The sequence below is a fragment of the Neovison vison genome, chromosome 4, assembly GCF_020171115.1.
Source record: "Neovison vison isolate M4711 chromosome 4, ASM_NN_V1, whole genome shotgun sequence".
NCBI lineage: Eukaryota > Metazoa > Chordata > Mammalia > Carnivora > Mustelidae > Neogale > Neogale vison.
In genome coordinates, this window is record NC_058094.1 from 69789284 (window position 1) to 69813830 (window position 24547).

Sequence of the window (24547 nt, forward strand, 5' to 3'; positions counted from 1 at the left end):
ATGTAATACATAAAATCTTAAAAAAAAATGACATGAAATTAGAAGAAAAAGCTAGGTGCTTTTTCTATGTTGTTGAGTATTCACTGGTATTTCCTTTCAGTTGAAAAAAGCATCAGAATGAACACAAGGCTCTGCAAAGTCAAGGGATAAAATTACAGAATCAATAGAAGTGACAAGACAAATTAATTTGTATGTGTTTCTTTTCAAGGACTACGACTCCAGGAGAAACAAAACTGCTGGCTTCTGAAATTTATGATATTCTTCAGTCTTCCAATATGGCAGATGGTGATAGTTTCAATGAAATGAATTCACGTAGAAGGAAAGCTCAGTTTTTTCTGGGAACTACAAACAAACGTGCCAAAACAGTGGTTTTGCACATAGATGGTCTTGATGATACGGTAAGACTTTTATAAACACTTGGTTTGTAAGATGGGGTGGGAAAGTGGTGGATCCACCTTCTGATGTATCAGGAGGTCAGTAGTAGCCTAAGGCTATATCACAATCTCTGTCTCATTTACTTATCTCATCATGTAGGCATTTTATTACCTCACATCATCACAAAAGGAGGGGTAAGTATAGTATGATAAGATATTTAGAGAGAAGGGCACCTGGGTGGCTCAGTGGGTTAAAGCCTCTGCTTTCCGCTTGGGTCATGATCTCAGGGTCCTGGGATAGAGCCCTGCATCCGGCGCTGTGCTGGGTGGGGAGCCTGCTTCCTCCCTGCCCCCCACCATGCCTCTCTGCCTACTTGTGATTTCTCTCTGTCAAATAAGTAAATAAAATCTTTTTAAAAAAAGATTTGTTTTTTTAAAGATTTTTTATTTTTATTTATTTGACAGAGAGAAATCACAAGTAGGCAGAGACGTAGGCAGAGAGAGAGGAGGAAGCAGGCTTTCCGCTGAGCAGAGAGCCCGCTTTAGGACTCGATCCCAGGACCCTGAGATCATGACCTGAGCCGAAGGCAGAGGTTTAACCCACTGAGCCACCTAGAGAGAGAGAGGAGGAAGCAGGCTCTCCGCTGAGCAGAGAGCCCGCTTCAGGACTCGATCCCAGGACCCTGAGATATGACCTGAGCCGAAGGCAGAGGTTTAACCCACTGAGCCACCTTTTTTGGTGCCCCCCAAAAAAGATTAATTTAGAGAGAGAGATCACATTCATGTAACTTACTATAATGTATTGTTATATTTTATTTTAGTAATCATTATTATTAATCTCTTACTGAGCCTAATTTATAAATAAACTTAGCCATATGTATGTATAGGAATAAAACATAGTCTGTATAGGTTTTGGTACTTTCTGCAGTTTTAGGAATCCCCTGGGGGTCTTAGAATGGATCTCCCATGTATAAGATGGAGAAGAGGGACTATTGTAAATAGTTTCTTGAGTGACATTTGCCAGCAGTCTTGAAGAATAAGTCCCATGGGGGCATTTTGTCTTAAAGGTGTCAGTTAATCAGAGGACATAACAATTTTAAATACTTATGTACTCAAATAGCACTAACAGCCAACTGAATCTATATTTATGGGAACACCCTGTCCAGTGTTTCCACATACACGTAGAATATTTACCAAGGTAGACCTTATTGTGGGCCATCAAAACAAGTATTAATAAATTTAAAAGATTTATGCAAAGTATGTTCTCTTAGCACAAGGAAAAACAAATTAGAAATCAGAAATGAAGTTATTTGGAAACCAACCAGATATTTTGGAGACTAAATAGTAGATTTCTTTATTTTTTATTTTTTAATTTTTTTTAAAGATTTTATTTATTTTTATTTATTTGACAGAGAGAGATCACAAGCAGGCAGAGAGGCAGGCAGAGAGAGAGGAGGAAGCAGGCTCCCTGCTGAGCAGAGAGCCCAATGCGGGACTCGATCCCAGGACCCCGAGATCATGACCTGAGCCGAAGGCAGCGGCTTAACCCACTGAGCCACCCAGACGCCCCTAAATAATAGATTTCTAAAATAATCCATGAGTCAGTGAAGAAATCAAGAGAATATAAAGCATTTTAAACGGAACAAAAATGAAAATGTAATATCAAAATTTGTGGGACGCTGGTAAAACAAATAATTAGAAGGCAATTCAATAGCACCAAATGCCTAAATATTTATGTACAAGAAAGAAAACTTCTCAGTGACTTAAGCTTCTGCCTTTAGAAACTAGAAAAAGAAGAACAAATTAAGTCCAAAGCAGAAGAAACAAAACAAATCAGTGCAATGAAAAGCAATAGGGAAAAAACAATGAAATCAAAAGCTGATTCTTTGACATAATAAAATTGATTAACTTGTAGCCAAATAGATCAAGAATAAAAGAGAAGTCACAAATTATCAATACCAGAAATAAGAGAAAGAAAACATTGTTATTTAATGTCAGTGGTATTAAATACATTCATAATGTTGTGTAACCTTCACCTCTATACTGCTTATGAATGTACAGTTTTTTTATATTGTAAAACCTAAAACTCCATACTCATTACACAGTAACTCCCCTTTCATCCTCCCCCCGCCCAGCCCCTGGCAACCACTATTTCACTTTCTGTCTCTATGATTTCAAAAAATCAGTGTCTTTTAAGATGTTTTAAAATAAGAAAAAGTATTTTCTGTCCACCTACACTTTTGCCATTTCCAGGGCTCTTAATTCTTTTGTGTAGATTCTGGATTTTCGTCTGATTGCATTTTCCTTCGGTTAACATTTTTTACAGTAGAACAGGTCTGCTGGCAATGAATTCTTTCAGGTTTTTTTTTTTTTTTTTTAAATTGAAATAGAATTCACATACTATAAATACACCATTTTGAAGTGTTGAATTCCGTGCTTCTGGTATATTTACGGGGTTGTGCAGACATCACCATAGTCTAATTCCAGAACATTTCATTACTCCAAAGGGAAGCCTCGTACCCATTAGCAGTCACTACCACCTACCCCCCGATAATCCCTAATTTACTTTCTGTGTCTATGGATTTGCCTTCTCTGGACATTTCATATAAATGGAATCATAGGCTGTGTGACCTTTCATGCCTGGCTTTCACTTCAGCATAATGTTTCCAAGGTTCATCCCTATTGTAGCATGTATTGTCCATCTTTCCTCTTTGTAATATTCCATTGTATGGATGTACTATATTTTGTTTATTCATTCATCAATTGATGGATATTTGGGCTGTTTCCACTTTTTGGCTATTATTAATAATTCTGCTGTGAACATTGGTGTGTAAGTTTTGTGTGGATTTATGTCCTCATTTCTCTTGGAATTGTTCCTGGGGTAGAGTTGCTAGGATGATACATTAACCTTGTTTAGCTTTTGAGCAACTTCCAGAGTGTTTTCTACAGAGTCTGCGCCATTTTACATTCTCATCAGCAACATATGAGGGTCACTTTCTCCATCTCTTTCTTGTCAGCATATATTTCTTTTGTTGTTCAGTAGTGGCCCTAGTGGATGTGTGTGAAGTAGTATCTTATTGTGGGCTTTTTTTGCTGTTTTTTGGTTTGTTTGTTTCTATTTTGTCGTGGCTTTGATATGGGTTTCCTAGTGATTAATGATGTTGAGTATCTTTACATGTGCTTATTGGCCATTTTTCAGTGGTTGATGTAGTGCTTATTATATGTATCTTTACTTTGTCACATATTTTCTCTTTTGGAGAAATGCCTATTGTCTATTTTTAAAGTGTTTATTTGTCTTTTCATTCTTGAGGTGAATTCTAGTATCGTGTATTACACTGGTGGTTTTCTTTTTTTTTTTTTTTTTTATTTGTCAGAGAGCACAAGCAGGGGGAGTGGCAGGCAGAAGGAGAAGCAGGCTCCATGTGGCACTCGATCCCAGGATGCTGGGATCATGACCGAGCTGAAGGCAGACACTTGACAGACTGAGCCACCCAGGCATCCTGGTGATTTTCATATTTTGAATCAACCTTTCACTCCCAGGATAAATCCCAGTTGGTCATGCTATATAATCTTTTTAATATGCTGCTGGATTCAGCTTGCTGGGATTTTGTTGAGGTATTTTGTGTGTGTATTCCTACAAGGTATTTTATAGTTTTATTTACAGTTTTCTTTCATGTGGTATCTTTTTCTGGTTTTGGTATCAGGGTAATAACTGACTACATAAAATGAGCTGCAAAGTGTCTGGATGAGTTTGTGAAAGATTGGGGTTGATTATTCCATAAACATTTGGTAGAGTTAACCAGTGAAACTGTTTGGTCCAGAGTTTTCTTTGTGTGATATTTTCTGGTTTTAATTTCATCTCCTTACTTATTACAGGTCTATTTTTCCTTCCTGGAGTCGGTTTTGATAATTTTATTTTTCTAGGAATTTGTCCATTTCATTGAGATTATCTAAGGTGTTGGCATAATGTACTGTTGATAGTATTTGCTTATAATCCTTTTGTTTCAGTCAGATTTTTTTTTAAAGATTTTATTTATTTGACAGAGATCACAAGTAGACAGAGAGGCAGACAGAGAGAGATGGTGGGGAAGCAGTCTCTGCTGAGCAGAGAGCCTGATGCAGGGCTCGATCCCAGAACCCTGCGATCATGACGTGAGCCAAAGGCAGAGGCTTAACCCACTGAGCCACCTAGCCACCTCTGTTTCAGTCAGGTTTGCCTTAATGTCCTTTTTTTTTTTTTTTTTCCAATTTATTTATTTTCAGAAAAACAGTATTCATTATTTTTTCACCACACCCAGTGCTCCATGCAAGCCGTGCCCTCTATAATACCCACCACCTGGCACCCCAACCTCCCACCCCCCCACCACTTCAAACCCCTCAGACTGTTTTTCAGAGTCCATAGTCCTTTTATTCCTGATTTTAGTAATTTGAGTCTTTCTCTGTTTTTCTTAGTTTAGCTAAAAGGAGTCTCAGTTTTTTGGGTTTTTTTTTTTTTAAAGATTTATTTATTTTTTTGATAGATCACAAATAGAGCGGCAGGCAGAGAGAGGGGAGAAAGCAGGCTCCCTACCGAGCAGAGAGCGCAATGTGGGGCTTGATCCCAGGACCCTGAGATCATGACCTGAGACGAAGGCAGAGGCTTAACCTCACTGTGTCACCCAGGCGCCCCAAAGGATTATCAGTTTTGTTGATCTTTTCAAAGAACCAACTTTTTTTTTTTTTTTTAAGATTTTATTTATTTATTTATTTATTTATTTATTTGACAGAGAGAGAGAGGGAGAGGGAGAGATATCACAAGTAGGCAGAGAGGCAGGCAGAGAGAGGAGGGGAAAGCAGGCTCCCTGCTGTGCAGAGAGCCCCGATGCGATGCGAGGCTTGATCCCAGAACCCTGGGATCATGACCTGAGCCGAAGGCAGAGGCTTAACCCACTGAGCCACCCAGGCACCTAGTCTGTTCGTTTTTGAAAGTCAGATATTGAAGTCTCTAACTCCTTTGTATGTCTGGTAGAGTCTTTTTTTTTTTTTTTTTTTTTTTTGGAAAGATTCTTTTCAGTGGGTGTGAAAATCTAAGTGACAGAATTTTCTTTTTCTTTTTTCTTTCCTTTTTTTAAAACACAGCACTTTAAGACATTGCTCCACTGTTGTCTTCCTTGCGTTGTTTCTGTTCGGGATTCTAGTTTGCTTATTTGTGTTCTTCTCTATGTGCTATATCTTATTTTTCTCACTCTGCCTACTTCTAAGAGTTTCTCTTTCAATACTGCTTTTGATCTGTTTGTTTATAATGTTCCTTGGTATAATTTTCTTCATGTTTATTCAGCTTCTTGGATCTCTGGGTTTATCGTATACAGCAAATTTGGACAATTTTTTCTATTATTTCTTCAAATATTGTTTCTGTCCCCCTTCCCCTTGGTCTTTCAGGGATTCCTGTTATACATAATTCAGCCATGTGAAGTCTCACAGCTTGCTGATACTCTGCTCATTTTTTGCTTTTTTCTTCAATTCTTCCCCTCTCCTTTCATTTTAGTTTCTGTTGATATTTCTAAATTTTTTTTTTGCAAGTGTTTAACTTCCTGTTAATCTCATTCACTGTGTTTTTTTTTCCTTTACCATTGACACTGTTTTATTTTATTATTATTATTATTTTTTTAATTTTAAGTAGGTTCCATGCCCAACATGGGGCTTGAACTCATGACCCTAAAATCAGGAGTTACCTGCTCTGAACTCATGACCCTAAAATCAGGAGTTACATGCTCTGCAGCCAGCCATGTTAAAGGTTATCTAGTTTCCTTTGATTTGGGTCTTTTTTATATCTCTTTAACATGTTTACTTATACTTTATCTATTTCAACTTACAGAAGATGGCTGGAATAATTTTAATCTCCTTACTAATTTAATCATCTATGGTTTTTTTTGAGTCTATTTTTATAGATTGATTTTGTAATTATAGATTGGCTTTTAAGAGTCTGATACCTAACAGACTGAGCCACCCAGGCACCCCTGTAGTTACTTTTAAATCCATTTTTGCCTTGGATACCATGTTTGAGACTTGATACTCAGGTGGATATGTCTGATAGCAAATGAAAATAAAGTCCTCTTGGAGATACACACCTGTGTTCTCCAGGGTCATAATGGTTGAAGTGATGGGAATAGTCTGCTGAGAGATGAAGTTGAAAAAAAAAATCACTTAGTTTTAGGCACTGGACCTTGGCGACAAGATGAGACAGAATAACCAGTGGTCTAAGTAGTGTGTAACTAGGAATCAAAAAAACATTGAAAGGGTTATGTTTTATTGTGTTATCAGAGGAAAATGACAACTAAAAAGAGGGTATTAGCCCTTGAGAATGCAGTGGTAACCATTGAGAATGCAGTAAATGATGGAGGTGGTGATAAAGTGCTTTAAAAAGTAGTGAGTCATACACTGAACACTAATTCTAATATCAGTGTATCGGAATTATCCTCAGATACTTTCAAGCTAGAGCACAGGTCAGCAAACCTTTTCTTTAAAGGGCCAGATAGTAAATATTTTAGGTTTTGCAGGGCATAAGGTCTTTCTTTTTTTTTTTAAAGATTTTATTTATTTATTTGAGTGAGAGAGACAGTGAGAGAGAGCATGAGCGAGGAGAAGGTCAGAGAGCGAAGCAGACTCCCCATGGAGCTGGGAGCCCGATGTGGGACTTGATCCCGGGACTCCAGGATCACGCCCTGAGCCGAAGGCAGTCGTCCAACCAACTGCGCCACCCAGGCGTCCCGAGGTCTTTCTTAAATCTATTAACTCTGCTATAGTATGACATTAGCCTCAGACTAATGTCAAATGCGTGCAGCTGTGTTCCAGAAAAAACAGTGGTAGACTAGAGTATGCTCACCCTTAAGCTAGAAGAACCTCTGCTTTTCAGCAGTTTTTATATATATTATTCTGTATTATTATTTTAGTAATATTTAGTCTGTATTATTTCTGTATTATTATTTTCATTAAGGTTTAAATTAATATTTGCTAACTTCTTTCTTTTTCTTTTTCTTTTTTTTTTTTTTTAATTTGACGGAGAGAGAGATCACAAGTAGACAGAGAGGCAGGCCGGGGGTAGGGTGGGGTGGGGGAGGAGCTGAGCAGAGAGCCTGATATGGGGCTTGATCCCAGGACCCCGAGATCATGACCCGAGCCAAAGGCAGAGGGTTAACCCACTGAGCCACCCAGACGCCCCTGGCTAACTTATTTCCGATAAAAATTATTAAAACTAAGTATTGGTAATGAAGTTTGAAAAAAAAAAAATCCAGCGGGAATTATTAGTCTGTTGATCTTATAAAATTTAATAAACTTGACTGAACACCCCACCAGTATGCCCTCAAGAATGAGTCCGTAGAACTGAAATAGGGATTTTTGCTACCCGTCTCCACTCCTCTGTGGCCCCCCCCCATGATGACTTCTGTGTGGTTTGAGTTGATTTGTTTCTTTTTTTTTATTTTGCCAAATTTTTAAAATATTTTGCCAATTTTAATAATAATTTGTTTTTGTTTTTTACCTTTTCAGTCTCGGAGAAATCTCTGTGAAGAGGCTTTGTTAAAAATTAAAGGTGTTATTAGCTTTACTTTTCAAATGGCTGTTCAAAGATGTGTGGTGCGGATCCGTTCAGATTTGAAAGCAGAGGTTAGTATTTTAAATGGCTGAATATGCTTGAGGTTTTAAGTAAACAAATCATTGTTCAAAATTGTTCCTTTTAATCCTGGCCTAGGCTTTGGCATCAGCGATAGCATCAACCAAGGTTATGAAGGCTCAGCAAGTTGTGAAAAGTGAAAGTGGCGAAGAGGTAAGTGCTTTTAGTTTTCTTTATACCTAACTGACTCCTAATTATTCTTTATGGCTAGCAGATTGTTAGTATTTTCAGGCTGTAGTTGCCAAATATACAGGAGTATGAGTGGGTCAGATTATCTTAATGTTTCTTGGCTAACAGTTAACCCTTTTAGAAATAGAAGTCTTGTGGATTTCAAAGTCTGTTCTTATATTTTGTGGGTTTCAGAGTGTCTTTATCTCAGTGGAGACATCTTCCTAATTTTATATGGAAGTAAAGGTTATCTAGTTTCCTTACATTGGTTTTTATTTTTAATTTTTATTAGTATTTTTTAAAAGATTTTATTTATTTATTTGACAGACAGAGATCACAAGTAGGCAGAGAGGCAGGCAGAGAGAGGGGGAAGCAGGCTCCCTGCCGAGCAGAGAGCCTGATGCAGGGCTCTGCAATCATGACCTGAGCACCTGAGTACTGGAAGGCAGAGGCTTAACCCACTGAGCCACCCCCATGCCCCTTACATTGTTTTTATAGTTTTAGTTTTTGTTTGTTTTTCTTACATTGGTTTTTAAATACTGTCTTTCTAACCTTAGTTTTGCTAATGTAAAAAATAAGGGTCTGTTCTCACCATGGATAGGTAAATATAGTGAAAATCTTAGCCTCTTGCTACTTTTGCCACTAGGGAAAACAAATCTGCAGTTCTTTAGGGTATTTGTCTTCCCATGGAAGGGAGATTTAGTGGCCCTTCAGGGGCCCTAGGTAGCCAGATAACTTGCTTTTGTTTTCTTTAAATAGACAAGAATTGCATGTTTATTCCTGGAGTCTCAGGAGAAAAGCATCTTAATTTTCATGTATATTTCTGCCTTTCTGTGCTCAGCATTTGGGCCTACCTTTATGTAAGAGGAAGATTTTTTTTTTTAATTTTTAATTTTTATAAACATATAATTTTATCCCCAGGGGTACAGGTTTGTGAATCGCCAGGTTTACACACTTCACAGCACTCACCAAAGCACATACCCTCCCCAGTGTCCATAACCCCACCCCCCTTCTCCCAACTCCCCTCCCCCCAGCAACACTCAGTTTGTTTTGTGAGATTAAGAGTCACTTATGGTTTGTTTCCCTCCCAATCCCATCTTGTTTCATTTATTCTTCTTCTACCCACTTAAGCCCCCATGTTGCATCGCCACTTCCTCATATCAGGGAGATCATATGATAGTTGACTTTCTCTGCTTGACTTATTTTGCTAAGCATGATACGCTCTAGTTCCATCCACGTTGTTGCAAATGCCAAGATTTCATTTCTTTTGATGGCTGCATAGTATTCCATTGTGTATATATACCACATCTTCTTGATCCATTCATCTGTTGATGGACATCTAGGTTCTTTCCATAGTTTGGCTATTGTGGACATTGCTGCTATAAAAATTCGGGTGAAGAGGAAGATTTTTAAAAGAATATAACCCCTGAGAATAAACACGGTGATTAGAATGAGGAGTAAAGTTGAACTTTAACTTAAGACTTATATATCTGGGGCGCCTGGGTGGCTCAGTGGGTTAAAGCCTCTGCCTTTGGCTCAGGTAATGATCCCAGGGTTCTGGGATCGAGCCCCGCATCGGGCTCTGCTCAGCAGGGAACCTGGTTCCTCCTCCCTCTCTCTGCCTGCTCTCTGCCTACTTGTGATCTCTGTCTGTCAAATAAATAAATAAAATCTTAAAAAAAACAACAACAAAAAAGTATATATCTTTGTCAGTTAGGATGGTTTTGTAGTAACTCTTAACATGTCTCTGTATCAGATGCTGGTCCCATTCCAAGATACGCCTGTGGAAGTCGAACAGAACACAGAACTGCCCGACTACCTGCCTGAGGATGAGAGTCCCACAAAGGAACAAGACAAAGCAGTGTCCCGGGTCGGTTCACACCCAGAGGGTGGAGCCAGCTGGCTCAGCACAGCTGCAAACTTTTTATCCAGATCATTTTACTGGTGACTTCACTTTGGGTCTCAAGGACTGTATGAACCAACAAGGGGCCAGTTTTCCATTGTTGTGGTGAACTGTCAAGTGCAATTTGCAATAAGTTATCATGAAAAGTTTTTAGATTACATGATTGCGTATGCTGCATTTTACATTTTATTGGACATTTTGCCCCACTCAGTGGTAAAAAGGACAGAGGCTACAGGTGGATATCTTTGTTGATGAAGGTATTTTGGTTTTGTTTTCCTTTATTTGCCTCACTTTTTTAAAAAAATGGGTCCACTGTTAAACCAAACATATGTATGTGCAGCTTTACCTTTTATTTTACGAGAAGCACATGATTAGGAAAACTCATTTTCTCCTCAAGCCTCAGGACCTATCTGAAGAGAAGCTTATTTTTTTTTTTTTTTTAAGCTCAAGTTGTGCATGAATTACTGAACATTTTTCTCTGCTTTTCTTTATGAAAGATATTTGCTTTGGTAATCTTCACTGAAATTGAAAACCTTTCTCATTATCCCCCTCTTGTGCCTTTTTTATTTTGCCAACCATGTTTATAGGAAGAACATTACTATAGAGACATTTTGTGAATTAAAATATATCCATATGAACATAGTAGTCCCCTAAAACCACAAGTCTACAAAAACTTTGCAATCTTACTTGTTGTAATTTTAATAGGATCAACACAAAATCAGCCAAGAAGAAGGAAATGTGTTTATTAGCAAAGTACTGTTGGAAACTGTTTGAACGTGATCAGCTGTGGTTCCAGTTGACTATTGTTCAGTTTGGTTTATATCAGCTCTTAAGAGTTACATCCAGCATAGTACTGGAAGCAGCTGTAGGTGGTCTCTAGGCCTTACTTTGTGGTCATATACTGTCCCTCGCTAGGTTAAAAAATAGTAAAGAACTGACAAACTTGAAAAAAGAAAACAAAAATTGAATGCCTATAATGCCTTAGTGCCATTTGGTAGAGTCTAACCTTAAAACATGAATTGCTTGGCATCTGCCTATTCGGTAGGCGTTTCCTTGTATTGCCTTTTGTGAATTTATTATGAACATGCAGTCGTACTGAATGAAAAAAAAAAAGACTCAAATTATTGCTTATAAAGAAATAAAGCCAGCATTGGTCCACTTAATCTTGTTCTCATGTCCAGCCAGAAAAAAAGAACTTCAGTGAAGGTAAGATAAATAAATATAAATATACATACATATATATTTTTTTGGTAGATAAGAGCTAATTACATATATGTAATGCTTTATTAAATTTCTGAAATATTTGGCAACTAAAATTTTCATTTTGGAAATCCAACAAATCCAGATAAATTTTAGTGCTAATCTGATTAAGAAACTAATCTGGAGAATTTGACATTCTTTTTCATCAGCATTTAGAGCTGCTATTTTATTGCTTGTGGAGAATGTGAAGTGAATATTGGACCCTGGAGGGTTTCCTTGCATTTTCATCGCTTCTCTTTTAGAGAGAATTAAAAGCATCCAGTGTCACTGGAAAAAAAAATTATTGTAAAATACTTCATCAACAAGAATCTTGAGTTCACGACCTTCTGGAGGGAGGAGTAGTGAGGGGATTGGGAATGATAGTTTTCATGTGTCTGGGCTCTGATTCAGATGACATGCACAACTGAAAGTAAAAGCTTTCAAGGCGTGTTTTGCTTTAAATGCATAATACAACTTGCTGCCAGAACCAGATGTGTTGAAAATGAAAACAAAACCACCTCCTTTCAATAGCCATTAAAACAAAGTTTACTGTTTAACAAGTTTGTATTTTATTTTGCATTGCCACACATCTGCCTATTTAAAAAACTACATCTCTTTGGTAGTAATGGTTCAGTACAAGTAGGTATTACAGCTTGATGTCTGTGTGTTCTAATTCTAAGTGTTCTTTTATTCCAGGTCTTATAGAGCAGTTAAGGCAACTGTAACAGCATTTTTTGAAATATATTGTAAAATAATAAAAGGTAACATAATTAAAATTGAATGGATATTGCATTTTTGTGGTATAAGCATTATTGATTACTCCTGAGCCTGTTTGTATCCACAGTGCCTGGCACCTTCTCCTGGCTCCCTGCAGGTGCGTTACCCAGCTCATTCCCATGCATCTTCCCTTCATTTCCTTCCCGCACCACACCTGCCTCTCCCTGGGTTTGGATCAGCTTCTCCTGTACATATACTCATTGTAGCATATATCGTATTAGATTGAAATTAGATTTACCAGTGTTCCCTCCTGGCTTAGCTCTCTGAGAACCGAGAGAGTCTGTAGCTGTTAACTGGCTAGCAATAACTGAACAAATATTTTTTTAGGAGGATGAACAAAGAATTTTTCTTGGATCAGTAAAAATAAATGACAGGTACTTGTTAACTTGTTGGGTGACTAGGGAAAATGTCAGGTTGTATTATTTTAATTTTTTCTGGCATGTTTCTGACTTACTGTTTCTGACTTAATCTGACTTTAGCAAGTTTCTTCATTTGCTTTGTCATTTGGTTTTTATTTTTCAGAAAAGTGGGAGAGGAGCATAATACTTGCTCTGTTGAATGAAGTTAAGGTTCGCTTATAATATCGTGATTCTTATAGAATTTTTATAGGAGAAATTTATTTATTTATTGTTTCAATATCCTGTTTTATAACTTACTAGCTATGTAATTTTAGGTAATAATGTAGTCTCTGAGGTTTTTCTTCATTAATGGAATGGAGATAATTCTTCTACTTTATGGGATCATTATTTGAATCTGCTGAGATCATCACAAGTAACTTGAAACTAAAATCCTCTAAGTTTAAGGTGGAATTACTCTTACTGGAAGTTTGACACGATTCTCTTCTTGTGCTCGATTCCAAGTGAGACACTATACCTTTGTAAACACATGTTATCTGGCTCCTCAACTTTCTCTATCCAGTTGAGGGTATTTTTTTGAGGGTTAGTTCACAGGTATTTGATTTTTATCTGAATGTCCCTTGACAAATTCATCTGTTGTCAGGATTTCAGTTACCCTTGTGTCAGTAATTTCTAAATCTCCATGTACTGTCATCTTTGATAGCTCCCCTTCCCTTCACCATACCTATCAGATACAAAATCCATGAGTTTTTCTCTTAGAACCAAGCTCATGGTCAGCATGCAGTGGACTTGAAAACTAAATCTGTCAGCACCATGCTAAGTCCTTTACAAATATTTCATCCTTTAACCCTTAACAACCATAGGTAGGTACTTTTGTGTCTGTATTTTACAGATGGGGAAAATGAGGCAGAGAAATAGTAAGTAGCTCATTAGTCCCAGGTGACAGAGCTAATAAATGGTGAAGCCAGCATTCCAACCTAGGCAGTCTGGCTCCCAAGTCTCCAAGGAGGCCTGCGTCTTAGGTCCTGCTGCTGTACCTTTCTGGTTCTACTACCACCGTTCCTATCCAGACCCTCACACCTGAATCTTGTCAAGTGACTTAACTCAGGGGTCTCTTAGCAGTCAGAAACTCTGTCTGGACACCAAAAAAGTCTGGTAAATGAGAGAAGTGAGTCTGGTTAGGCCACAACAAAGGAAAACACATAGAGCCGCTGGCCTGTCTAAAGAGGGAAACCCATGTTTGCCGCTTGTATTGTGGACTTTTAACAATGTGGAGCTTCTGGACGTTGTGGCTGTTCCAGACTCTTAAAATACTACCTGTGCCACAGACAACACCTCTGGGCCAGAAATTGGCTACTTTAACTTCCAGGGTGGCTACATTCTAATCTATCAGATTAATCTTTTTTTTTTTTTTAACTATCAGATTAATCTTAACAGAATTTTTGTCATTTTCTGCTGTGATGTCAATAAAGGACTCTGGATAGTTTGACTGCTTTGTCTAGCACCAAAAATGTCATGAGAGTTTAGCTACCAATGAAGTCCTTCATACATTCTATAGTATAATTACAGACTTTCTCTATGGGAGGCACGATTGTTTATCTGTTAGGAAATGTCTGCTTTATTTAGTCTTGTCCATTTTTTATAACAAGTATTTTGTATTCATCCTACATTCTGAATCTTTGCTCATACTCTTCTGATTTGGAATTTCCTCCTTTGTACTATTTCTCCTTTAAAAGACTTCATCATGGGGCACCTGGTGGCTCAGCGAGTTAAGCCTCTACCTTTGGCTCAGGTCATGATCCCAGGATCCTGGGATCCAACCCTGCATCGGGCTCCCTGCTCAGCAGAGAGCATCCTCCTCCCCCTGCTCTTGTGCTCTTGGTTGGTGTGCTTTCTCTTTCTCAAATAAATAAGGATCTTTTTAAAAAAAAAAATTTAAAATAAAAAAGTGAAATATTTTATTACGGGGGTGCCTGGATGGCCCAATGGTTAAACCTCTGCCTTCGGCACAGATCATAATCACAGGGTCCTGGAATCAAGTCCTGCACTGGGCTCCTTGCTTGGCAGGGAGCCTGCTTCTTCCTCTACTGCTGCCACCGCCCTTGCTCTTATTCTTTCTTCCTCTGTCAAATAAGTAAGATCCTTTAAAAAAATACTTTATTATGAAAATAAGTTCAGTATATTATAGAGATGAATAAAGAAAACAAGTCCTCTGTTATCCTACAACATAAACAATATCAGTAACTAAACATTTTGATTTATTCTCATTTGTTTTAATTTGTTTCGGTTGGTAAGAAGTGTACATTTAAATTTTCTTTTCCTTTTTTTTTTTTTTTTAAAGATTTTATTTATTTATTTGACAGAGAGAGATCACAAGTAGGCAGAGAGGCAGGCAGAGAGAGAGAGGAGGAAGCAGGCTCCCTGCCGAGCAGAGAGCCCGATGCGGGACTCGATCCCAGGACCCTGAGATCATGACCTGAGCCAAAGGCAGCGGCTTAACCCACTGAGCCACCCAGGCGCCCCTCCTTTTCTTTTTTTTAAAGTAAGCTCTATACCCAGCATGGGGCTTAAACTCAACTCTTGAGATCAAGAGTCACAGATTCTACTGACTGAGCCAGCCAAGTACCCCTACACTTTAAATTTTTTAAGTGTTCAAAATAAGTATACAGTGAAAAGTGACTTTATCTTTGAACTACCAAACCTGGTTTTCCTAACCAGGGATAGCCACTGTTACTAATTTTGTGTGCCCATCAAGAATATTCTATAAATTTACCACCTTTTTCAAATTTTCTCCCCATTTATGTAGGAATAAAATGCCTGGCACCTTAATTTTTTCGCTTAAAGTGTATCTTGGAAATTATTCTATATCCTTGTACAGAGCAGCTTCCCCCCACTCAGCTTCACAGTATTATATTCATGTTCCACCATTTATTTAGCCAGTGTTTTGACTGTAGTCATTTGCTATTACAAATAGTGCTGTTAGTATGTCTGTAGAGTAGATTTCTAGATGTAGAATTGGTACACCAGAGCCTGTGAGAGCTTTTAATTTTGATAGATTCTGCCTCCTTAGAGAGTATATTTGGTTTCTTCTCTCACCAGAATGATGTGAGAGTTCCTGTTTCCATTCAGCCTCTCCAATTGTATTATCCCATATTTAGCCCTTAATGATCTTTTAAAAAAAAAAAAAGATATCCTCTGAATGAGAGTTAGCTCTTTTATATATTTAAGAGCTGTTTTTTCCCCCTTTGAACTTTTCTTTTCTTTTTTTTTGGCAGAGAGGAGAAGGCATTTGAGTTTTTTTTTACCTGATTTATAGAAGTCCTCATACTAAACAGATTTGCCCATTTCTTTTTTTTTTTAAGATTTTATTTATTTATTTGACAGAGAGAGATCATGAGTAGGCAGAGAGGCAGGCAGAGAGAGAGGGGAAGCAGGCTCCCTGCTGAGCAGAGAGCCCCATGAGGAGCTTGATCCCAGGACCCTGAGGTCATGACCTGAGCCAAAAGCAGAGGCTTAACCCACTGAGCCACCCAGGCGCCTCTGCCCATTTCTTTACTAAAAAACCTTCGCAGCACACACACATTGCAACAGCATTTCCCGTTGCTTCTTAAATCCTGTAAACAATTTTCACCCCATGATTCCTTCTTCCTCTTAACTGCTGTATTAACTTTTTCGTTTGGGACCTCTCATTTATGGTCCATTACTTTTCCTGAGTATATTCTTACTGGAATCAAGATCCTTAAGGGGAGGGAGTGTTTCTTATGTTTTACTGTTTGCCACACTACAGAGCATAATACAGGGCAAAATAGTGTTTGCCACACTCCAGAGCATAACACTACAGAGTGTTTCTTATGTTTTAGTGTTTGTTACACTACAGAGCTGAGCATTTGGGGAGTGTTTACAAATGAGTTATGGTGGTGGGACAATTGTAATAGTATTTCTATGTTGAAGGCATGGGTATTTAGTACTTTGGTTCAGATCTTGTCTGGATTTTAATTATTGCATATCTGGATTGCTGCTCACTGCTTGTTAGTAACATTTAACATTACTTGAGCACATGCTGTGTTTCAGGCTCTGTACTGGGTCCTTTACTTGTGTTACCTTCTTTCATCATCACAGTGCTTCAATGAGGAAGGGTTTTCATACTTATTTTACTGGAAATAAAGTAACTGGAGTCAAACACAGCTACTGAATATTGGGGTTGGGATTTTCTTTCTTAGCGACCAAATAGTTGCCCGAGTAATTGTTAGATATTTTTCATTTCTACTCTTTTGGTTGTACATCTTTAGGGATTTTTATTGTGTCAGATCCAAATTATGCTGGTTTCAAGACTCCTGTAACCTGTCCTACTCTTCTGATTTACCTGACACTTACTTGTAGTTCAGTTGACATTTTTAGTCTTCAGTCAATGCATCATATGTTTTCCTTATTGTAAATTACCAGATTCTAGTTTCCAGAACTGGCCATTCCATGGAGCCCTCCTTGGCTGTCCATTTTGGCCCTTGCCAATCTGTCTCCCAGTTCTTTAAATTCTTTCAGCACTTAAGACGTCTGCTGTACATTTGACCACTCGTATCATTTGTCTCTTCATTCCCAAATGTGTTCATTTTGTGGATTATGACAGCAGAGATTGCTTTCAGAACTCATACTTCCTCTTCTGTACTGCTTCTTAACCGAGCCCAACGTGAAGCCTGACCAAGCCTCTCATTACTGCTGTTCTCAGGACCAGCCTGTTGGCCGAGGTGCTTTGCAGCCCTTACTGGCTCAGAAACCCTTGTCTAACCTGTTCTCTTCTGATAAGTTTCTTGTGAAAATATAAGCTGTAAAGGTACCCATTTTTTCATGTTTACATATTTCAGGTAGGAAGATAATTTGTTAGGATGCATTAAGAATAGTGTGTAGTCTGTGCTAACAAATATTGCAGTGGGGGCAAAAATTGGGCAATATAGGGGCACCTGGGTGGCTCAGTGCGTTAAAGCCTCTGCCTTCGGCTTGGGTCATGGTCTCAGGGTCCTGGGATCGAGCCCCGTGTTGGACTTTATGCTCGGCAGGGAGCCTGCTTCCTCCTCTCTCTCTCTCTCTGCCTGTCTCTCTGCCTGCATGTGATTTCTGTCTGTCAAATAAATGAATAAAATCTTTAAAAAAATTTGGGCAATATAAAATACACTTCCAGAAGAAAAAGTGATTTTGTGATTGGGAGAAAAAAAGGAAATTTTAGGTTAAGATAAATGAATTAGAAGACTGATAAGTTAGTAAGTACTGCTGAATGAATTAAACAATGGTAGTAGGAAATGAAAGAAGATAGAAAAGGGAAGGAAATGCATGGAAAATCAGATATACCAACCTTACCAATGAATAAAAAAATGGTTATAGCAAATGTAGATCAAAACCCTAAGGCAGACTGAAAATGTTGACCCAGAAATCAGGATTCAGTTTTAGGAGATAATCCATGTGACATAGCATTAAAGCAAGATGTAACTAGTGGGAACAAAACCAAGTGTTTCCAGTCCATTGAGATAAGAGAACAATTTAATATTAAATTCAGTAGAAAACTAGCTTATGGATGATAATGTATAAAGACACTTCTGGGCGAAGATATTTATAGGGCTGGATATAAGGACTACTAGTCTTGTAAACTTCTTGTGGAATCAGAATGTAGTAAAATTCTTAGAGATGACAATTTATGAGAATCTTCTCACTCTGTGACTAAATAAGTAGCAAGTAAGGTAACAAGTTAAAGTGCATTCCAAATTAAGATCCTGATCACCAAGTGATTAGTAATTACCCAGGATAGGAAAGCTGATCAGTGCTTTTTCTTCAGTATATGATTTCCTGGTGTTGAAATAGCAATAAGCCAAGCAGATTTTCTCTTACCTCCACAGAAGTTATGTTAGACATACAACTTTTATATTCAAAAAGTTATATTGGAAATAAAAAATGAAGGTACTTCCCTTACTCTTTATGGTATTTATTTCTGGTTGGTGAAGCTCAAAGGAGACAAAGTGATAGAGTAATGCCAGCAATTACCAACTCATGCTGAAGAGAGCCACAGGCTTCTATTAAAGTGTAGTGCTTACAGGTATTTTTCAGTTACATCATTAAAATCAGTTACTAAATACTTGAAAACCTATATTCTCCCAGTCCTGGTGCTTATTGGAGGGATTATGGACATGATCCTTCATGAGGCTCACTGTCCACTGGGAAGGAAGATCGTGGAGCAGATAACAACAAATGTGATGTACCAGGAAATAGTACAGAAGGTTTGGGGGACCTGATATTGGTGGGGAAAAGGTGGGAGAGTCAGGGTAGGTTTCTTGGAGAAATTAAGATTTAAACCAAAACTTGAACGGTGAGCAGAATTAGTTGGCCGAGTGGGGCAAGGAGAGCATTCCAGACAAAGGGAACAGCTTTATGAGGCTGGTGTATGGAGGCTAAACTGAGACTGGAATGTTGGGGGAAGCCAGATTAAACAAGATTATAGGCCTTTTGATTTAGTCCCTGGATATTATATTTCATCTCCTAATGTAAGTAGTTCAGTTGCTCTTAAGTATTTGTACACTAATAAACAGTGACCTTTTCTGCTTTGCAGTCACTAACCATTCATTTGATCGCTAGTATTCATTTGATCTTTGCAACAATCCTGTAAAGTCTGAAAAAAAGGACTTTACATATGAAGAAATTGAAGTTCGGGTTTGGTAGTTTGCCAAAATGAGCTTGTTTAGTAGGCTGTAATGTGAAAAGGGGAGAAGAGTGGATCTGAGGATACCATATTATAAGGGTATTTCTATACTTGAAATAGAGTGGCAGTGGTTGCTTGGCCTTGGGGAAGTAGCCGTGGGCATGGAGAGAGGTGACCTATTTGAGACCTTTCTAGGTAGTATCGTAGTAGAAGAACTTGGTAGTTCGTTGTGAGAGGAGATATCCAGGATTGTCAGCCGCTGCTCTTGTGGGCTGCACTGATGGGATTGTGGGCAAGGATGTTAGGGATCTAGGCATGTGTGCTTTAAGATGGGAGAGACTGAAATGTTGAAATATTAACGGGATGGATTCGAGAGAGATGAGATACAGAAAAGAGAGCAATATAAAATGAGGTTCAGAAGCAAGTAAATCCAGAGTACGAATAGAAGGACTGGGCTTTGATAGATGAACTCCTCTTGGTCCTTCTGTACAGCTGAATGAGGACTTAGTGGACTGACCCATTCAGACATTACTTATATTACTATTCTTACATCCCTAGTGGATTAAAAAGGCAAGGGGAATGGTTTTGTCTTAAGTCTATTTAAGATTAAATCAGGATAAGGGGTGCCTAGGTGGTTCAGTTGGTTGAGCGACTGCCTTCGGCTCAGGTCATGATCCCGGACTTCCAGGATCGAGTCCCACGTCGGTCTCCCAGCTCCTTGGGGAGTCTGCTTCTCCCTCTGACCTTCTCCTCTCTCATGCTCTCTCTCACTCATTCTCTCTCAAATAAATAAATACAATCTTAAAAAAAAATTAAAAAAAAGGATTAAATCAGGATAAGCATGTGCTCAGTCTTGATAATAGTCACTTGTATTTTTTTTTAAGATTTTATTTATTTATTTGACAGAGAGAGATCACAAGTAGGCAGAGAGGCAGGCAGAGAGAGAGAGAGGAGGAAGCAGGCTCCCTGCTGAGCACAGAGTCCGATGCGGGACTCGATCCCAGGACTCTGAGATCATGACCTGAGCCGAAGGCAGCGGCTCAACCCACTGAGCCACCCAGGCGCTCCTAGTCACTTGTATTTTTTTATATTAACATGGATGAGTTTCTTTCCATGAGGCATCATCAGATTCCTAGATTACCATCCACTTTCTCTGACCCTTTCATTTGACTTTTGCATTTTAATTCAGAGGGTCTCAACCCTGTCTGTATGTTAGGGTCACCGGCACGCTCTTAAGAAATAGCATTGTTCATGTCCCCATTTCAAACACTTGAGCCAGAGTCTCTAGGGATAGGGCAAGAGGCGTAGGTGGTGACTGGTGAGGGTTGGGGAGTGGTGGTTGTTTCTTTGTTTAAACAGCTTTGTGGTAATTCTAATATCCAGTCAAGATTGAGAATCATGACTTTGTTGATACACTTTTTTTTTTTTTTAAAGATTTTATTTATTTATTTGACGGGCAGAGATTACAAGTAGGCAGAGAGGCAGGCAGAGAGAGAAGAGGAAGCAGGCTCCCCGCTGAGCAGAGAGCCCGATGCGGGGCTCGATCCCAGGACCCTGAGATCATCACCTGAGCCAAAGGCAGAGGCTTAACCCACTGAGCCACCCAGGCGCCCCTGTTGATACACTTTTAAGATCTAAAGATCTTGGGAGAGCTAAGCTTTTGCTTAGTCTAGTAAAGCTTCTTTTCTCCAACCAGCTGGTTTCAGAAACAAATTGAGAGTGCAAGCTTAAACACAGTTTTTTAAATTATTGGCTAAATATCTTTGCATTTTATTAGTTGTCAGCTTTGTATGGTTTTTAGTGTGCTTGTTTTGCCCTTGTACTTGTGTCTGGTGTGTTTCCTATTTTGGATGTCCGGATACTCTGTCTTCCCTACATAGTTTCTGGTATGGTGCTGCCTATTTGGTATTCTTTGTAGCTATGGAGTTTCTAACCTTGAAATTTTCCTTTATTTTAGCCCCCAGTATCACGTGTTCTGAAATATTTCAACACATACACCCCAAAATGTTTGGATTCTCTAGATATCCACCGTCTAGGCTGTGATCAAAATAAAAAGACACTAAAAAGTCAAGTCAGAGTTTAAAAATTTCTCAAGGCACTGCTGGGCAGAAAGCTTAAATTTAAGCAAATGAATACTTAAAGTGGATATAAAAATTTTAGAGCTAGCAACTATTCAAAAGCATAAATGTTTTAGGATAAGGAAGCCTCTGATAGTTGTAGTAAGCTTGCATTGTATTTGGTATCTGTTATAAATTACAGCTTCTATTATTACATCAACATGGAATTATGTTAGTCTGTGAGTCTTGGTGTCACACATTAATGGGTGTCACACATTTTCTGTATATTTATAAATTCTCCAAATTAAAAATACTAATCCAACACTAGAAGCAAGAATGTCATCAGTAGAAAGGCAGCTATTTTATACGACTTAGTAGTAAGTTATGGCTATTATTTTTCTTTACCTGATTCAAAGGAATGCACAGGATATGTTCATGTAGACTATACCCATTAGTGCTTACTGTAGAGGAATGGTATTGACAATCTAATTTCAGTTGTCTACACTTTCAAAACAATGAAGACATATCACTTACCATAAAATAGAAATAGCAACCATTCAAAATAGTTCAACATTTATTGTATCATTTACTCTATAGAGGCAATCTCATTATTACTGTAAATATAGCCAGTTTATGTGCATATGTAGATGCAGGGATCCATAATGTACATTGCAATTTGTAACAAATACACAAATGTAATGGATATTTTGGATTATTTTCAATACAGGCTCATATAAAACAGATTCTGTGGCTGTATGCTCTCTAAGGAGTGGTTTTGATTTCAAGACTTGAAAGTTTTTAAATGAAATTTTGCCTCCCTCCCCCTTTTCTTGCAAATGAATTATTGAAGAAAAAAGTATGAAAGCAGATTGATGCTGTACCCACTTTTGAGATTTCAGATTCACATGCATTTTAATAAAAGTCTCCATGCAGTCTTAATTCTTAAGGTTAAGGCTTTCTGATTTGGAATTCATATACATAATTGTGCAAAGGTTCTGCGGTGTAATATTTTTGTGATATGTATAGGCATAACAATTTTCCAAAAGTAAGTCTGGAACTAATGTATAAATGTGCTCTATAAAATCAGTAATATTAATAAATCTGAATTACTTTAAAGAAAAATCTTGGATGATATGTGACATTTATAAACAGAGATAACTTGATTTTCCATTATATTTTCTTTCAGACCAAGTCCTGTGTGGTGGTTAGGGGGTGGCTGGGAGCCATGATAGGAAGAGAGAAGTACAATTCCTGAGTTCAGAGTTCTGACTCAGAACCCTTCTTTGATTTAGATGAACACAATTATCTGATAGAATAAACAGTGTTCATTATTCATAATATCATATAGATGTGTTTCTCTAAAATAAAATCCAGCTCAATAATGAAGAAGTCAGCAAGTTGAATTAAGGGTTATAAGAAAATTTTCCAGCTAAGTCTTACACTGAATATACCTTGTCCCCCAAAAACCTGTTCCAAAGAACTACCTATCTGTGCCAGACTTTGTCTGTGTCTACTGTATTTTTCATCACAGTGGTTCTTGAAACGGGTGAAAGGAGTGGTAGTGTTTTCACAATATCTGGAAGCACATTCATGTCTCATGCCCACACAGTGCCGTGGTTACAATAATGTAGTGAACTGGGTTCTGGGGCCAGAAATGCTTAACTCCTGTATTGCTCAAGACAATCCCAAATATTGAGAACTGTTCTGTCCAAATTGCAAGTAGAGAAACACTAATAATAAGTAAATTGAGTGCATACCAGTAATAATACCATAATTTTGCTGGTTAATAAATTACATAAATTTAGATCAGATATTTTACATTTTATTTGAGTATGAATCAGCAAATTGGGACAGGTTTTTTTAATTTAAATTTTTTTAAAAGATTTTATTTATTTGACAGAGACAGAGAGGGAACACAGCAGGGTAGGTGGGAGAGGGAGAAGTAGTCTCCCCAAGGTGCGGAGAGCCTGAGGTGGGGCTCAATCCCAGGACCCTGAGATCATAACCAGAGCTGAAGGCAGACATTTAACAACTGAGCTACCCAGGCACCCTGGGACAGAAGACTTTTTTATGTCATGTGTTCATTAAATCTCAAAGTAAAATTATGGTAACCTTTAGGAAATCATGGAAGTCCTAAATCACTCATGAGGAGATATTTCTTAACTCATTGACCTATATTATTTTTTATTTTTTTAAAGATTTTATTTATTTATTTGACAGAGAGAAATCACAAGTAGGCAGAGAGGCAGGCAGAGAGAGAGAGAAGGAAGCAGGCTCCCTGCTGAGCAGAGAGCCCGATGTGGGACTCGATCCCAGGACTCTGAGATCATGACCTGAGCCGAAGGCAGTGGCTTAACGCACTGAGCCACCCAGGGGCCCCTTGACCTATATTCTAATGGAAGAGTAGACATATGTTCTAATGGATTGGTCAGTCTATACAATCTCCACTCATAACCACTAAATGTAAGAAACAATTACATTTCATTAAACTGAATCAAACAAATAACGATTTTTGAGTAAACATACTGAAATTCTTACATTAATTTTAAAAAATTTAAGCCATTTTTCTAATGAGCCCAAGCTTCCTTAAACTATATTTCTGACTTCTATGCAAAAGGAGGAAAAATGGTAAAATTCAGTTTGTTCATGTGACTTTTTGCTCTAGCTAGATGAATAATATGCTAAGGGAAAGGTTGTTTACTAGAACTAAGAATCTTATAAATTTGTGTTTATTCTATTTCAGTAAGATAGGGATAGATGGCATTCCTCGTTTTCACTAGCCCTGTAATACAAATTGCTGAAACTGTAAAATGTGTATTTCCTGAGGCTGTTACTCCAGTCAGACTGTCTTACCTTATTCTATTTTGGACTTATACATTCAACAATTAAAATAATTGTATGTAGCTATTTTGTATTCTTTTCATGTTCCTGTAATGATTACACCAAAGTTAGCCATTGATTTACTTATCAAGAAATCTACTAATTCAGCTTCTGGGAATCTGAGAAGATCTAGGATTAGGGTCCAGCCATAGCCCAAAACCTGTGTGACTTAATCGTGCTCTTCAATTTCTCATATGCAAAGTAAGATTAATACCTATCTTCATAGGACTTGTGTGAGGCTCAACTTAGCATTTTAATTTTATTTGAAACAAAGGTAAACTTGAACTTAATCTTTAAAAAATTTTAACCAGTATTGTCTTTCTAAAAGCAATCTCATGTTGGGGCGCCTGGGTGACTTAGTTGGTTAGGCATCCAGCTATTGATTTCAGCTCAGGTCATGATCTTAGGGTTGTGGGATCAGCCCCACGTCTAGCTCCATGCTCACTGAGGAGTCTGCTTGTCCCTC

General features: G+C 38.0%; 1 protein-coding gene across 4 annotated transcripts in view; it reads left to right on the top strand.

Moving 5' to 3' along the window:
• The window catches only part of ARMC1 (armadillo repeat containing 1), a 34239-nt gene extending 23031 nt beyond the window's left edge, over nt 1-11208 (top strand). For all 4 annotated transcript variants that reach the window (XM_044245526.1, XM_044245529.1, XM_044245527.1 and 1 more), the window contains exons 4-7: nt 209-398; nt 7899-8015; nt 8101-8175; nt 9947-11208. In XM_044245526.1, coding sequence (XP_044101461.1) covers nt 209-398; nt 7899-8015; nt 8101-8175; nt 9947-10138 — 574 coding nt within the window. In that variant the 3' untranslated portion in view covers nt 10139-11208. The remainder of the gene's footprint in view (nt 1-208; nt 399-7898; nt 8016-8100; nt 8176-9946) is intronic.
• Nucleotides 11209-24547: the final 13339 nt, after the last annotated feature.